Source organism: Lepidochelys kempii, chromosome 6 (genome assembly GCF_965140285.1).
Source record: "Lepidochelys kempii isolate rLepKem1 chromosome 6, rLepKem1.hap1, whole genome shotgun sequence".
Lineage (NCBI taxonomy): Eukaryota > Metazoa > Chordata > Testudines > Cheloniidae > Lepidochelys > Lepidochelys kempii.
The window spans coordinates 21016977-21031636 of NC_136385.1; the positions used below are offsets into that span (position 1 = coordinate 21016977).

The 14660-nt window shown below is 38.8% G+C and overlaps 1 protein-coding gene and 1 long non-coding RNA gene across 7 annotated transcripts in view; one reads left to right on the plus strand and one right to left on the minus strand.

Annotated features, from left to right (window-relative positions):
* CPT1A (carnitine palmitoyltransferase 1A) overlaps positions 1-14660 on the plus strand; it is a 90050-nt gene that overhangs the window by 71875 nt on the left and 3515 nt on the right. For 4 of the 5 annotated variants that reach the window (XM_073347046.2, XM_073347045.2, XM_073347044.2 and 1 more), the window contains 6 exons: positions 1606-1722; positions 2587-2751; positions 3934-4068; positions 7353-7505; positions 9226-9330; positions 11170-11262. In XM_073347046.2, coding sequence (XP_073203147.1) covers positions 1606-1722; positions 2587-2751; positions 3934-4068; positions 7353-7505; positions 9226-9330; positions 11170-11262 — 768 coding nt within the window. Of the gene's footprint in view, positions 1-1605; positions 1723-2586; positions 2752-3933; positions 4069-7352; positions 7506-9225; positions 9331-11169; positions 11263-14660 lie in introns of those variants that run through there. The other variant, XM_078853148.1, reaches the window with a different exon arrangement.
* Positions 1-14660, minus strand: part of LOC140912534 (uncharacterized) — a 45928-nt gene that overhangs the window by 25788 nt on the left and 5480 nt on the right. The window lies entirely within an intron of this gene.

Consider the following 14660-nt stretch of genomic DNA (forward strand, 5'->3'; position numbering starts at 1 on the left):
TGAAGAATTTGAGGAAGCATACTCTCAAGGCTGAACACTCTTTTTTTTTAAACAATTATTTAACAGGGCTACAGATTTACATGTTCAAGTTGTTTATTCTGATGTATACTTTCAGTGAGTGGAGTGAAGAAGTGTCCGCCCCTTTTTTTTAAATGCTCATCTGTTTCTCTGTCTCCTGGCCCTCCTATTTTATTTCATTGTCAACACAGCTCATTGCCCCAAAATCTTGTTTTTTCACCTTTTGGAGTTTAAGCATATATCCACCCTTATTGACTCTCTCAGCTCTCAAAACCAGTACAAAAAGGGTAAATCTGTTGCTTTGGAGACCATTTCAGCTTTATTTTACATTTGTGTGTTATACGTTTGTCCGAAGTGTTTTGTCTTTTTTCATACATTTTTGGTATTAGCTAGTAGTTTTTAATATTTCAGCAAGGAATATCCACATCTAAAAGCCTAGCAGTCTTTCTCTCATCCCTAATTAGAAATTGCAAAGGGATTCTGGGACTGAGATTGCCTCAAAGAGTCTAATTCTGACTAGCTTTTCTATTCAATCACTAGAGAGGAAAAATTCTTCTAATTCTTTGTTTTAGGGAAGCACTGACTATTATTTGTTTATCTCCTTTCCTTAATATAGGTGCTTTTAGGGTGGGGAAACAACTTCTTGCTAGCATCTTAGAATCCTAAGAATAAATTGAATTTGGTTTAATTTTCTAAAAGATTAACTTCTGCTAGCTGATTATACCTAAAGATATAGTAAATTTTAATGATTAGATTCTAAGAACCAGTTGTGTACCAGGTAGTTGGCATGTTGTGTCTGTCAAGTGAAGAAATTGAATAAGAAGCAAAAGGTTGAAAGTATGTATGGAATAACAGGTTTGCTACAAAAATGCCCTGTTCTGTACTCAGTTTGTGTGCTACCACTGTGTTGAGCAGATTCAAATATCAACTGGGACTCACACTGAGAAGGAGTATGTAGACATCAGTGGAACAGTCACTTCGTTCTCTAGTCTAGTTTACTGTAATGCTGCTGCTGAGACCTACACAAATTTATGGAAAAGGTCTTTATTGCATTTGTGGTAAAACATACTGTGGAACTCCCATTTTTACTGTAAAACTGTTTCTGTTCATTTAAGAAATCAAATATTTCTGCCATGAATACTAGCAGTCTATAAAAAGTGCTTACAATAAAAAAGCAAAAGAGACAGCATTTGTGTTTATCTAGTTATTTTTACAAGCCTTTATTTTATAAATCAAGAGGCAGCTCTTATCTAGAATCAGGCTAATATCCAACTAGCTCAGTCTCTGCTTTTGTTAATACAAGGTTGTGGTTTAAAACAAACAAATCCATTGTGGTGGCACTTTAAGAAAACTCCTGCACCAGAGCTGCACGCTTGCTCTAAATACCAGAGAGAGAAACTGAATGTTCAGTGCATTAATGAACATGTGTGCAGATATTGTTTTGAGTTCTGAATCTAGTAATTAATATTTCGGTAGGTCAAAACTGGAATTGTTAGCCTAACTCCAAAATGAAATGCATTTGAACTCTGTAACCTGGAACTCTTTACTGTATAATACATATAGTTACATATGTCTTGTTCTTTGCAGAATGTTATGTCTTCTGATTGCCTTCAACTGGGCTATACAGAAGATGGTCATTGCAAGGGAGACATCAATCAAAATATTCCTTTCCCCACTAGACTACAGTGGGAAATCCCTGAAGAAGTAAGTGCAAAACCACAGCCAAGTTCCTGAGTTCATTTTATTTATCTGTTTGTCAGTAGTTACCTTACAGAGAAGATAACTTGCCCCACTATGCTTCAGTTCATTTGAGCCTTTTCGAAGGTTCAATTATATGTGTTTCACATGAGGAGCCTTGGGATAAGAGACAACCACAGCAGTTGGGTTTCTTAAATTGAGAGGACTTTTAATAAAGACTTTCCTTCAAAACTGTTCAATTTTCTGCCCAGATTATTAGTAGGACCTTAACTAGGTTGCACTCGGTAATTTGTGCATAGCAGCACTGAAAAATGGCCATCCATAATTTTTCAAAGATTTAACAGCAGCACTCTAGTGTCACTAAGATTTCAGTATTTCATTCAACTTATGCTGCAGAGCAATTGTTTGCTATGTAATATAAGCAATTGTTCATTTATAGCTTACCTAAAATACATGTTGTTATACACTAACCTTGCATTTTTATTTACTCACTAATACATAAAACGGTGAATGTAAGTCAGTTGAGTAGGGATGTCTGCAGAAAATGGAGCATTTTCCCTTCTTTCCTGTATTTTATGTGGGGCCCGAGGAACCAGAATCCTTTATAAATGTCATCATATAATACTATTTAAGCTCTAGTGACTTAGAAAACATCTCAGAATAGAAAATCATAACAATTTTGCTGTATTCCTGGAAGCATATTGACTTCCCTGATTTTTTCCATTTTTTTAGCATATGAGAGTTTAAATAGCTTTCTGGTCAGATTTTTTTTAGCTATTTATATATGAATGAGCTTTTTATCATTTTCTTAAAGACACAGTGCCATTTTGTATCATGTATGTATTTTAAAAAAATTGTTGCTGTTCTTAGTGCCAAGAAGTGATTGAGAGGTCCCTGTGCACTGCAAAATCTCTTGCCGATGATGTGGACTTCTGTTGTTTTCCCTTTGATGCTTTTGGGAAAGGGTTGATCAAGAAAGCCAAAATAAGCCCTGATGCCTTTGTGCAACTTTCCCTTCAGCTTGCTCACTATCGGGTAAGAACCTACAGAATGTCATAAAAATGGATATAATAAAGCTGTACCATGGCTAAAAATATACAGACATCTTATATGCATAGGCTTCAATCCAACTTCTGTTTAAGTCAGTGGAGACACTCCCTTTGACTTTGGTGGGAGTTGGATCAGGCTCTAAATGGTCTGCTAGCTAGAAATTCAAGATTCCAAAGGTCATTTCTATGACACACACAGAGATTGTTTGCTGCTTAATTAGTAATCTATTTACAGAAGTCCTGTACTTAAAGGAAATGGATTTGATTATCTATTAGGTATTTTTTCATTTGTAGTATCTGTTATCCTAAACCATACAAATTTAATCATATACGTTTGGTTACTTCAGTAGTGTTCATAGATATTTAGACTGTGGTTTCTTTCCTCTTTGGTTAATCCTCTGTCTGTAGTATGATTTTAGACGCATCTCTGTGTCAGAACCAGTCCCCATTCCTGTTGTTGACTTCGCTTGGTAGCTTTTCTCAGTTTAAGGTATTTTCACTCCATTTTTCTGATGCTGTTGTAGATGGAATCTCTTTTTAACATGATCACAGAAATTTAGACTTTCTCACTACTGCAGCCAATTTTCTCATCCTGAATTCTGAAAGTATCCATGAATGCGCCTTGTCAGGCTACCCTGAGCAATAGTTCATGTCATTGTTACTTGCAGTCTTCATTAGAAGGAGTAACTGGCTTGCACACCTGTCCTGGCTTGTATTTTAACCAGAAAGTTGCTGATGCATATTACTTGGTGATGTGTAACTTCCTTGGTAAATTTTAAAAGTAGTGCATGGGATGTAATATGCCCAAGTACAGTAATATGTAGGAACCTTTCCATTGACTGTTCAAATGGGTTTTGGATCAGGCCCTGTCAAGCTATAGAGGATTGTGAAGGGAAAAATTGTGCGGGATAGTTTGTGTTAAGCTTTTGGTTGCTTTCATCAGAAATTTTGGGAAGTAGTTGTTGAGCCAGTGTTGTTTTCAAAGACTTTAGGATACAGACTATGTTTCAGGTTTTAGGATGAAAGGATAAATACTTCAGTTTGGTCAGTTTAATTTATGGTGTGATTTTTTTTTTAATTGGTTTCTATGCGCTTTCCTTGATCTGCTGCTTTATAACACCAGATTTTAGTCTGAGTAGATTTTTCAATCTTTGTTTTTGTCTCCAAGGACATGGGAAAATTTTGTTTGACATATGAAGCCTCTATGACCCGCCTGTTCAGAGAAGGCAGGACAGAAACAGTGCGCTCATGTACTACTGAATCGTGCAATTACGTTCAAGCCATGGAAGATCCAACCCAAAGTGTAAGTTCATTGCAGCAATTCATGATAAATTCCCATCAATTTTGTATACATATATAGGTATCTGGCAATAAAACACAGACTTCCTGTGACAGTACACTAGATGTATTTACTACATTGTCTACCATCCCAGAAATAACATTAGCTGTACAAATAAACCCCATAATAGGTTTTAAATGCTTAGGAACTACTATATCTTTCTTCCTTAATGAGGAATAAATGTCTAAGTTTGGATCTACACTGCAAAATTTTGTATGCATAGCTATGTCAGTCAGGGGGTTGAAAGAACAATACCCTCTATCTGACATAGCTATGGCAGTAAAACCCCCAGTGTAGACACAGCTATGCTGAAAGAGTGCTTCTGTCAACATAGTTAAGGTTTGGGGATGTAGTGGTGTTATGTCAACAGAAAAACTCCTTCTGTTGGCATATACTGCATAAACACTAGAGGACTCTGCCTGTATAGCTACACCAGCAAAGCATTTGTCATATAGACAAGGCTTAAATGCAGATTAGTGATGATAATCTGTACTTCTCTATCATTGCAGCAGGATTTCAGAATTGTTACATAAAAAGAGAACCGCAGTAACTAAAAAACAAAAAGTGACCCTTTTCTTTGTAACTCATAATTTTCACAAATATAAATCTCTTACCATTTTTAAGCAAAAAATGTGTTCTTAGAAGGAGAAACTGAGCAAATCAATGCTATTGCAAGGTAATTTTCTGTAATGCAAACTACTGTGCTAGCTGTTTGTGTTTTACTTTAAGAAATGAATATTTGATAGTGGTTGTAATAGTATGAATGCTGACAAGGGAACACAAACATTTCTGGATGGCATCCTCTGATAATACCAATAAAACACTCTAGCTAACATAGACATAGAAGAAAATATTGAACTGCAGTGTGGCTCTTCTCCTGGTTTTTATCATGAATTATGCAGCTGCTGTTCATCTCCACTCTGATTATATATTAAACATAGTGGTTACTAATATTGAATGCTGCTAGTTATTTAAAAAAAAAAAAGCTAGCAGAACTTTCTTTTCTTTAAATGTTTGAACATGTTAACATTTTATGGCTCAATTTTGTGTTGGTTCTTATTTACCCAGAATTTCTTGATTAGAAACAGAAGCCATGTTAATCCTTTTTGCTGTAGTAGCCATAATGTAGCATTATGGCCTCACTGTGAGACTGAGCAAGAGAACTCTGGGCCTTGTTATGGGTAAAAACTTGGTCGGGGGGGGGGGGGGGGGGAAGGTTGTGTGGCTTTTTTACACAGATGTTTAATAAGTAAATGTCATGGGAAAACCTAAACAGTTAAGAGGTAAATGGAATACGTTCTAAGTAAAAGTTTTCTTGACTGTGAATGTCTCTTTAAGTGAAGCAGATAGTTCTGCTACTGTACAGTTGGTAGGGTAAAGTCCTGTTTTACAACTGTGCAGTGCAAGTCAATGTCTTGTGAACATACTGTATTAAGATAACAGAAAACATGTTCATTTTACGCAAGTATTGCCCACATACTGCTCAGTCCAACAATGTGAAAGGTCAAAGTGAGGACACATGTACAGGCTGAATTACGTCCGTTGAAATTGTCACTTTTGAGTGTACAGCTACAAGTAGGCATATTGCTGAAGACACCTTTGTGACACCACCATTGAGTGTGTCCAATTAACGTCATGTTAAATACCATCTTTGCAACTTCCTGATATTATGTAGTTTTAAACCAAAATTCACAGTTGAAATGGTTATTTTACCCTATGATCTCTTAACTTGGTGCTCTCAGACTGATAGTGTAAAGTACTACGATATGTCACATTTCACAAGATCACTGTTGCCTTTGATGAGCTTGGAAATTACTTACCTGATTTTCAGATATGCTGAGCACCCACAGCTCCTGTGAACTTCATTTGGAGTGCTAGCAATATTGAAAATCAGGCCGAGAATTCAAACTTAATTTTTAGAATTGTTTTTATTTATGCAGTATAAAAAGTGCTTTTCACCCTGTAAACTTACTGAATGCGATGGCAGAAAGTCACTGGAAACTGTGGGTGCGCAGCATCTATGAAGATCTGTCTTTAGGTGCCCAGATTTGAAAATCTGGGCCTGGGCTCATTTCAGAAAGTTCTGTGACAGTGTCCTATTATTTGGCCAAACATTTTAAAGGTAAAGATTATGGCCAAGGTTTTTTTTATTACAGTAGGTCAGATGATTCAACCATCTCAATCACTTATGATGTCTCCAAGTCCTGAATGGGCTTCTCTGAAGGCAGTACTTCAGCCTCTGATAGAATGCTGTTTCTACTAGAATACTTTTTTCCTTTCTTTATTTCTACATCTGATTTTTTTCCTCCCCCATTTTTCCTGATCTCTGCTACTTCTCCTTTTTTCTGTTTTTTCCTCCTGCATTCCCCTGTGCGCCTTTCCAGCCACCCTTGTTCTTCTATCCCTCTCTTTGCCACTCTTCCCCAATGGCTGCTTTTATTGGATGCTATCATTATCTCAAATAACTAACAGGAGAAGTATTACCAACTTCTTATGCCAGACCAAGTAGGCTGTCTAAGACCCTGTACGGATAGTACACCATGCTGTGATGGGAGAGGGCTTGGGAAGAAGTGACAATTTATCATGCTGTGAGATAGCACACTGGGTGTATGAAATAATCTGACAGAATGTGCTTGACTATCTAGAAAATGACCTGTTTTATTTAGGAACTAAAATCTTCTATTGCTATTGACTGCACTATCTATCAACCTCCTAAAATAGCTGTTAAGCTCCCAGTTCTTTCATCAGTTCGATCAGACTTGCTTTTTGTACCTGTTTAAGCAGAGTAATACAAAAACAGAGTAAGATTAGATTCTTTTTGAACTATAATCTCTCATGAAGCTTGATCTGAAAAGATGCACAATGAAGAGGCAAACTTCATAGGGCTAGTGTTGTAATCATATCTGTAATCATATCATGCTGTACCTGATTCAGTGAGTTATATCTCTCAGTTCTAGAACTAAATGTACCTTCACTACAGTTCTACCAGAAACTATTGACATATAACTCCAGAAATTGAAATACATGTTAAAACTAGAAAAGTGGGATTTTAAAAAAATCGATCCCACATCACTTCAAACTTCCTTTCTTGCTGTTGGTAGTTGTTCCTCATAGCTGGTTTTCGTTGCATACTTTGTGTTGTACTTGGCTTTTAGTGCTGCAGGTTTTGATTTTGATTTCCCAATTTAAATACCTTCTGTCTGTTTCCTTGGTGTGTTTCTTTTTTTTTTTTTTTTATTATTCTTTAGAATGAAAAGAGGTGTAAACTACTCAGGATTGCTGCTGATAAACACCAGCACTTGTATCGCCTTGCCATGACTGGTGCAGGCATTGACCGCCATCTGTTCTGCCTTTATGTGGTGTCCAAATACCTTGGTGTTGAGTCTCCTTTCCTTAAGGAAGTAAGTAACCTTTCTTGGTTGTTGTCCAGTATTGCAGCTTCATCAAGTAAACAAAAGATTAGTTATCAGTAATTAGCTTTTTCTGATATGAGTTTACTATAATTTTATGTTAAAATGTGTAGTTCTAAGGAAAATGTGAGATTGAATTGGTTACGCTGACATTTTGAAATACATTAATGATGCTAATTTAGCCCTGGTCTACACAACAAAATTACTTCCCTATAATTATGTTGCTCAGGGGTGTGAATAATCCATACCCCTGAGCGACGTAGTTATACTGATCTAAGTACTGGTGTAGACAGCGCTATGTCAGTGGAAGAGATTCTCCTGCTGATATAGCTACTGCCTCTTGCAGAGGTGGAGTTAAGTGTTATTAAGGCTTCACCAGAAGCACTACAGTGGCACAGCTGCAAATTTGTAGTGTAGATCTTCCCATAGTAGTATTCAGCTTTATAGGAGACTAGATAAGATACAAAGACACAACTTGCAGAAAACTATTTTTGTAGAGTAGTAAGTATCAGCAGTGGTTCAAAGAGATGTGACAGGTATTGCAAAAAGAATGATAGTGATCAAGGCAGTGGAGTTAGGCTTTTAATTTTCCTCTAGATTACATTACTTACATGTAAGGTGAAGTCACTGTAAAATATCACCCTTTGAAGTTAGTTTGCTTAGGAAACCGTATATATGTTACGGATTATCACACGAACAGAATATTATCTTGGTCAGTGGTTCTCAACCCAGGGTCCAGCTAGCAAACAGCCCAGCTATGTGCTTTAATTTAAAAAAATAAATAAATAACCACAGCTGCCTGGCCCCACATGTGGCGGTGTCCAGGTCCTGGCTCCAGCTGCCCCACCCTGCGCGTGGCGCTCTTGGCCCCACTCTGTGGAGGAGTCTCTGGGCAGGGAGCGCTGGACAGAGAGGTCTGGTGGGGGGGGATAGTGGGGTGGGTGCTGTGGTTCTCAACCTGCGGCCCACGTAACACAGCCCACAATTATAAATATAGGTTGAGAACCACGGATCTTGATTAATAAAGTTCTTTAATTTCATTATATAGTTTGGGTTTGTAAGGTCTAGACATGCAAAAATGGTGCAGTATTGCACTTTTTCTCATAGATGACAAAAATACTTTGCTGCTTCATTCCATAAAAGATTAATCACATATGGGATCATTGTCTGGGTCACAGAGATTAATGAATGTAATGATCAGGCTGAGGAGGAAAACAACTTTTTGCAGTTTTCCTTAGTCCTGTCTTGAAACTGGTATGCTATAACTAGAGATTACACAGAACTCTTACTTTTTTGTAAGGGTTACAGTTTCTTAATACTTTACTGGGCAAATCAAGGGCCTGACCCAAAGCCCACTGAAGTTAGTGGGAATCTTTCCACTGACTTTTGTGGGCAGTGGATCAGATCCCTAGTGATCACGCGTTCTTATTTCAGCAAGCCTTTTCCAAACATGCTACTAACAGGAACTTAATCTGTTTTCTGTATGGGATCAATGTCAAGACCTTATGTGCTGCTCTTTAACATAGCTTGTCCTGAAATATAGATCATTCATTTTAACCTGTTCATTCCATTGGGAATGTTTATTGGAGTTCATATTTAGTAGTAGTGCTTTATTAAGCAAAGTCTTGTATCTTAGCTTGATCACAAATACTTAATTGCAACACACAAACTGTCCATATGCACATTACTCTGGACTTCATATGCTCTAAAGGTTTTGTCAGAGCCTTGGAGGTTGTCAACAAGTCAGACACCACAGCAGCACATTGATCTGGAGAAGAACCCCGAGTTTGTATCCAGTGGCGGAGGCTTTGGACCTGTAAGTTTGGGGGTTTTTTAAACATATTTTGTAATGCATACTTCTTAAACATGGACTTAGTTTGCATGCGCCTAACTTGAAACTTTCATCTCAGTAATATGAAGACTGAAGATGAGTTGGGGGATTCTGAAAGTATGTGTGTTAATGTTTTCCTTTTGTATGTATGTTCTGAGGAGAATCTGTTGTCTTGGCTTTGTTCTTTTCTTTCGGACTAGGGAAATTGGGTGGGTCTTGCAGAGGAATCCAGGTGTGCTAGGCAGACATAACTATACCATGAAAGCTGGTGGATGGAGGCTTACTTCACCTCTTACTTGTGGTATTTGTGTTCATTATGACACATTCCTATTTTCTGCTGAACAACCACTGAGGACACAGAGTAGCTGCCGATGAAGGCTCATGTGTACTGTACCTATTTTTGTTAGATTCCCTCCAGTCAAAGGTGGGGATTGCAGTATATATGCTTTGTGATACTGTACTCTCTGACCAGCTAATGAGCCTGAAAATACCTTTAAATCACGTCCTTGGTATGTTTCAGAGTAACAGCCGTGTTAGTCTGTATTTGCAAAAAGAAAAGGAGTACTTGTGGCACCTTAGAGACTAACCAGTTTATTTGAGCATAAGCTTTCGTGAGTTATCTTTTCTCCAGTACATTGAGATACATTTTTTTTAAATTGTAATGCCATAAAATAAGAGAGCTCCCCAAAGGGGTGTTCAGATTAGGAGGCTTCTGAATAGATATGCTTTTTTTTCAAATAAGACTTTTACCTACTCAACAAGATTAAGTGAAACTTTCCCCAGCAGCATTTGAACCTCTGAAATCCTTTCTATGGGGTAGTTTGACTTGAGAAACGTTTCATGAACCACAACATCCAGATTATATATAGCCAGTAATTAGTATCCAAAAGAGGACACTTTTGCCAACAAAGAAATGTGTTTCAGCCATAGGGATTTCAGTCCATTCTTTTTTGTCCCATCATTTTTGGTCTTACTTATGTTCCATTGTCTCACTCATCAAATTCTCTCTTCCTGTTTCTTTTTATTATTTCATTTGTCTTGTCCCTGAATGTTCTCTTCACTTCCAAATGGGCTCCGCTTGTGATATCTCTAGCATCCCTCCAAAAACTGATAGAGGAGCTCTTCCATTGCAACAATGGCAGCCCAAGGACTCATTACTTCATTACTCCCTAGTTTCTCTGCTCTTCTTTTAAAGCTCTACAGAACATGACTCTGTATTATAAAGAGAGAATTATAGGGTATCAGACTGCTCAGCAAGAATAGGAGATGCCCCCACGTGCAGGGAGGATGCATTACATTTAATAAGTAGGAGGTGCACAGCTGGACAGTCCTTCCTATGTGTATTATAGGTCTGTCCCATGGAGCTGCATTTTGACACTTGGATGGTCATGTGCTGATAACGTTGAAGGCAGACCATTTAAACTGTTCTGTGTTCCCCTAAATAGCAGTAATTCTTTGAGCTGAAGCATCATTAAACATACATTAAAATTTATTTTTCCATTACAGCAGAGGTGGTCAACTGGGGGTTATATCAAACTTTTTAGAGAGCCACGGCAAGCCTTCTAACAGTAATTATAGTAAAACTGAGGGGCCAAATTTGGCCTGGCTGCAAGTTGTGACCTGACATGCGGGGGAGGAGGGCGGAAGGGCTCCAAATTTTAAATAAATAAATAAACAATGCCAAGGTGAGGTATGGTTCAGAAAAGGTCAAGAATCCCTGCTTTCGAGAAAACTTGAAGTTATTTTAATACCTGGTTATAGAACAGGAATTGTGCTGTTTATATATGAGTGTATTAAACCTATTGCTAAATACTTTTTTCACAGGTTGCTGATGATGGTTATGGTGTGTCTTACATTCTTGTGGGAGAACACCTCATCCATTTCCATGTGTCCAGCAAATTCTCTTGTCCTGAGACAGTAAGTGTGAAGTAAAATTACAATTCTGTTAACCTTTCCTACACAGCTCAGTAGTGATTACATTTGCGGATTCATTTGTGAAATGCCCCTTAAGTCATATTTTTAAAAACATATCTGAATCTGTAGTATATGGCTTCTCTGTGGTTACTCCTGCTGACTTTTTTAGATCTGCTGTGAATCTGTTTTTCTGAACTTGTGTATGTTGAATATCTTTATAAACAATGGAAGTTGCCCCCATTCAAGTTCATCCAGACTTTCATACACCATGAAAATATATGGCCTGATCTTTTTCTCACACATACAGTGCCATGTGACACATGTAAGATAGTCCATATCCAGCCAGTAAACACCACTGGTGGATTCTCACTTTTTAATACTGCACATCTTTCTTCAGGCCTTCCACTAGTTGGAGGCATTGGAGCTTTCAGACAGTGCAGAATGTATGCCACCTCTTTCTGAAAAAAGTCTCTCCTCATCTAAACAATAGTTTGTGAAGTTTGTCCAGTTATTGTGTTGATCAGTATTTAATAAATGTGTAATATATTCTGAAGCTTTTAGTGAGGGTCATCCATTAGGATCAGGTGGGAATATCCTGTGATACAGGGCGAGCCTCAGTCATTCACTTTATTATTTTACTGTGTTTCTATAAACCTGCTGAATTTTAGCCACATAGATGATCTCATCGTCTTGTTGGGACTGATCTCATAGGTAATTTAAGATATCTTAATGACGCTTCCAGTGCTACTACCACCTATTCATAAATGGATGAGGACATACATTTTTTTCCTTGCATCATGGAAATTGTTTTTTATTGGATTATAGATGCCCTTAATTATTCATCCTTTAGTTGCCTTGATTTTTTTGCCTTACTCATCAGTGAAGTCAGAGTTCCATGCCAAGAAGGAAGCCCTTTTTATTTGTGACCTTGACTTCAGTGCTGTTTCTACACCCAGTGTGCACTGTCTTCAGTGTTATAACTGTTTGGTCCTATTTTTAATCTTAATTCCTTCCTTTCATTATTGATCTTTAACTTACAAGAAGGAAAACTGGTCTGGTTCAGAGTTTATTATTAATAGACTAGAGTATTGTTGTACAATTATTTACTATAGTTTTTATAACCCTCTGGTGCCAGAAAGATAAGAGATCCCAACACAACCTCAAGTACAAAATGTATTTGTAACAGGTTCCCCCTCTTTCCTCTTCTCCTCTCCCCCCACCCCCCGGTGCCACCTGATGTACTAGGGTACCACTGAGCCTGCCTGTTCCAACAGCCGGGGCTCCCTTACACTGTCCTGCTGAGCCAGGCCCTCAAGCCTACTCCAGCACACACACAAGTAGGGACACACCCAGCTGCAGAAAGACACAGACACTGAAATCAGCTCTGCATGGGAAGACTCAGCTAGGGAATTGTTCAGCAGTTGAGTGCACACCACTCTCTGGAGTGCAAATCCAAACTTGTATCATCTTGCGTTGCACAGAGAACTGTGCAGCATAAGCTCATGAAAATTGCTCCCTCCCTCAATGTGCAGGAAGATATGCACAGCTATTTGCTTCCCAGTTATGAAAACTGGTTTTAGAGAAAACAAAAACAAGTTTATTAACTACAAAAGATAGATTTTAAGTGATAGCAAACAGATCAAAGCCGATTACTGAGCAAATAAAATAAACACGCAAACTAAGCTTAATACACTAAAAAAACTGGTTACAAGTAGTAATTTTTCAACCTCAATGTTGTTTTAAGCAGATTGCAGAGGTTCTTGGAGGCAAGCTGCTCTTGCTTGCAGATTAAAACTTCAGGTATTTATTTCACAGGCCAGACACCTTCCCAGCCTGGGCTCAGTCCCTCTCCCCACCACTTTTTTGTCTTTGTTTCTTAGGCCGTGTCTACACTGGCAAGATTCTGCACAATAAAGCAGCTTTCTGCTGTGTAACTCCCGCAGTGTACACACTGCCAAGCCACTTAGTGCGCAGAAACTCCTCAGTTGCAGCGTTGCAAAAAAAAACCACCTCGAGAGTCGTAAGCCTTGCAGCGCAGAGTGTCCAGCGCTGTATTGGCAGTGTAAACACATTACAGTGCAGAAAGCAATCAATTGGCTTCCGGAAGTGTCCCATAATCCCTCAAGTGGCTGCTCTGGAGATATGCACCTCTCCCCTTTCAAAGCTCTGTTTCTGACAGCCATTGCATGATGTGCTGATCTGCTCTGGGATGCAAAGCAAACCATTAATATGGACTGCTCATGCTGTTGAACACAGAGGCAGGCGTGTGTGTGTGTGTGAGAGAGAGATTGCTGTGCAGAGAGCCCAGGGACGGAGGCGGGGGCTTATGTCGGGGTTTCCCCCTCCCCCGGCTCAGAACTGGTTGCTTCCTGCCCCTGTCTGAATTTACAAGACAGCATGCTGACACACTCTGTCCCCCAAAACACACAGACACACACACACACACTCTGCCCGCCCCCCACTTCAGTTGAAAAGCAGCTGGCAATGTAGTAGGATACCCATGGAACAAGGGGATTGGGAAACCTGCATCACGTGACGCTGTGCCTGCCCCAGGAAGCATTGCAAACCCTTCCCAAAGCACCCTGCGGCCAGTTGCACAGTGGGATAGCTACCACAATGCACTGCTGTCTTTGCTGTTGCAAGAGCTGCTAAGGTGGATGCGCTCCACTGGCACAAGGAGCACAGTGTGGACATGCAACAGCAGTTTAATTCCAGCGCTTTAATAAAAGTGGTATAACTTGTTGCGCAGAAACTTGCCAGTGTAGACATACATGTAGACGTTTCCAGCAGTCATCCTGGGTGGGGATTCAGTGAAGAATGAACTTAATTAAGTCACTCCTCGGCCTTAAATAGGTTTTACATATAGCTGGAATCCTTTGTTTTCCAGCGTGGTCTCTTCCCCCCACCCCCCTCTCTCCCCCAGTGGAAAAATACTGGTATTCTATTATGGAGTCAGTGCCATGTGACTTTGATCACGTCACCCTGCAGTGTCAAAGCAGCCATGAGTCAGAGGCTGTTTGTAGCATGCCCCAGGAAGGTGGGAAATTAGCTGATTGCATTCTGTCTGGTGAGCAGTCCTCAGGTGCGAACACTTTTGTAGTACAGCTGTATAGTCAATATTCCTAACTTTAGATACAAAAATCATACATGCATACAAATAGGATAATTATGTTCAGTTAATCATAACCTTTCCAATTATATCTCACAAAACCCATCTTGCATAAAATACATCTTAGATATGCTATAATTATATTATAACAACATTTCAATGAAGAATATGGGGTGTAATGTGTCAAAATTGTCACCAGAGACTTCATGTTAAAAGATTTCTCCCAGGTCATCTATATTTCCTAATAGTTTGGTGTCATTTGAAAATCAGTTCCTGCTGAGTCTTGTTTACA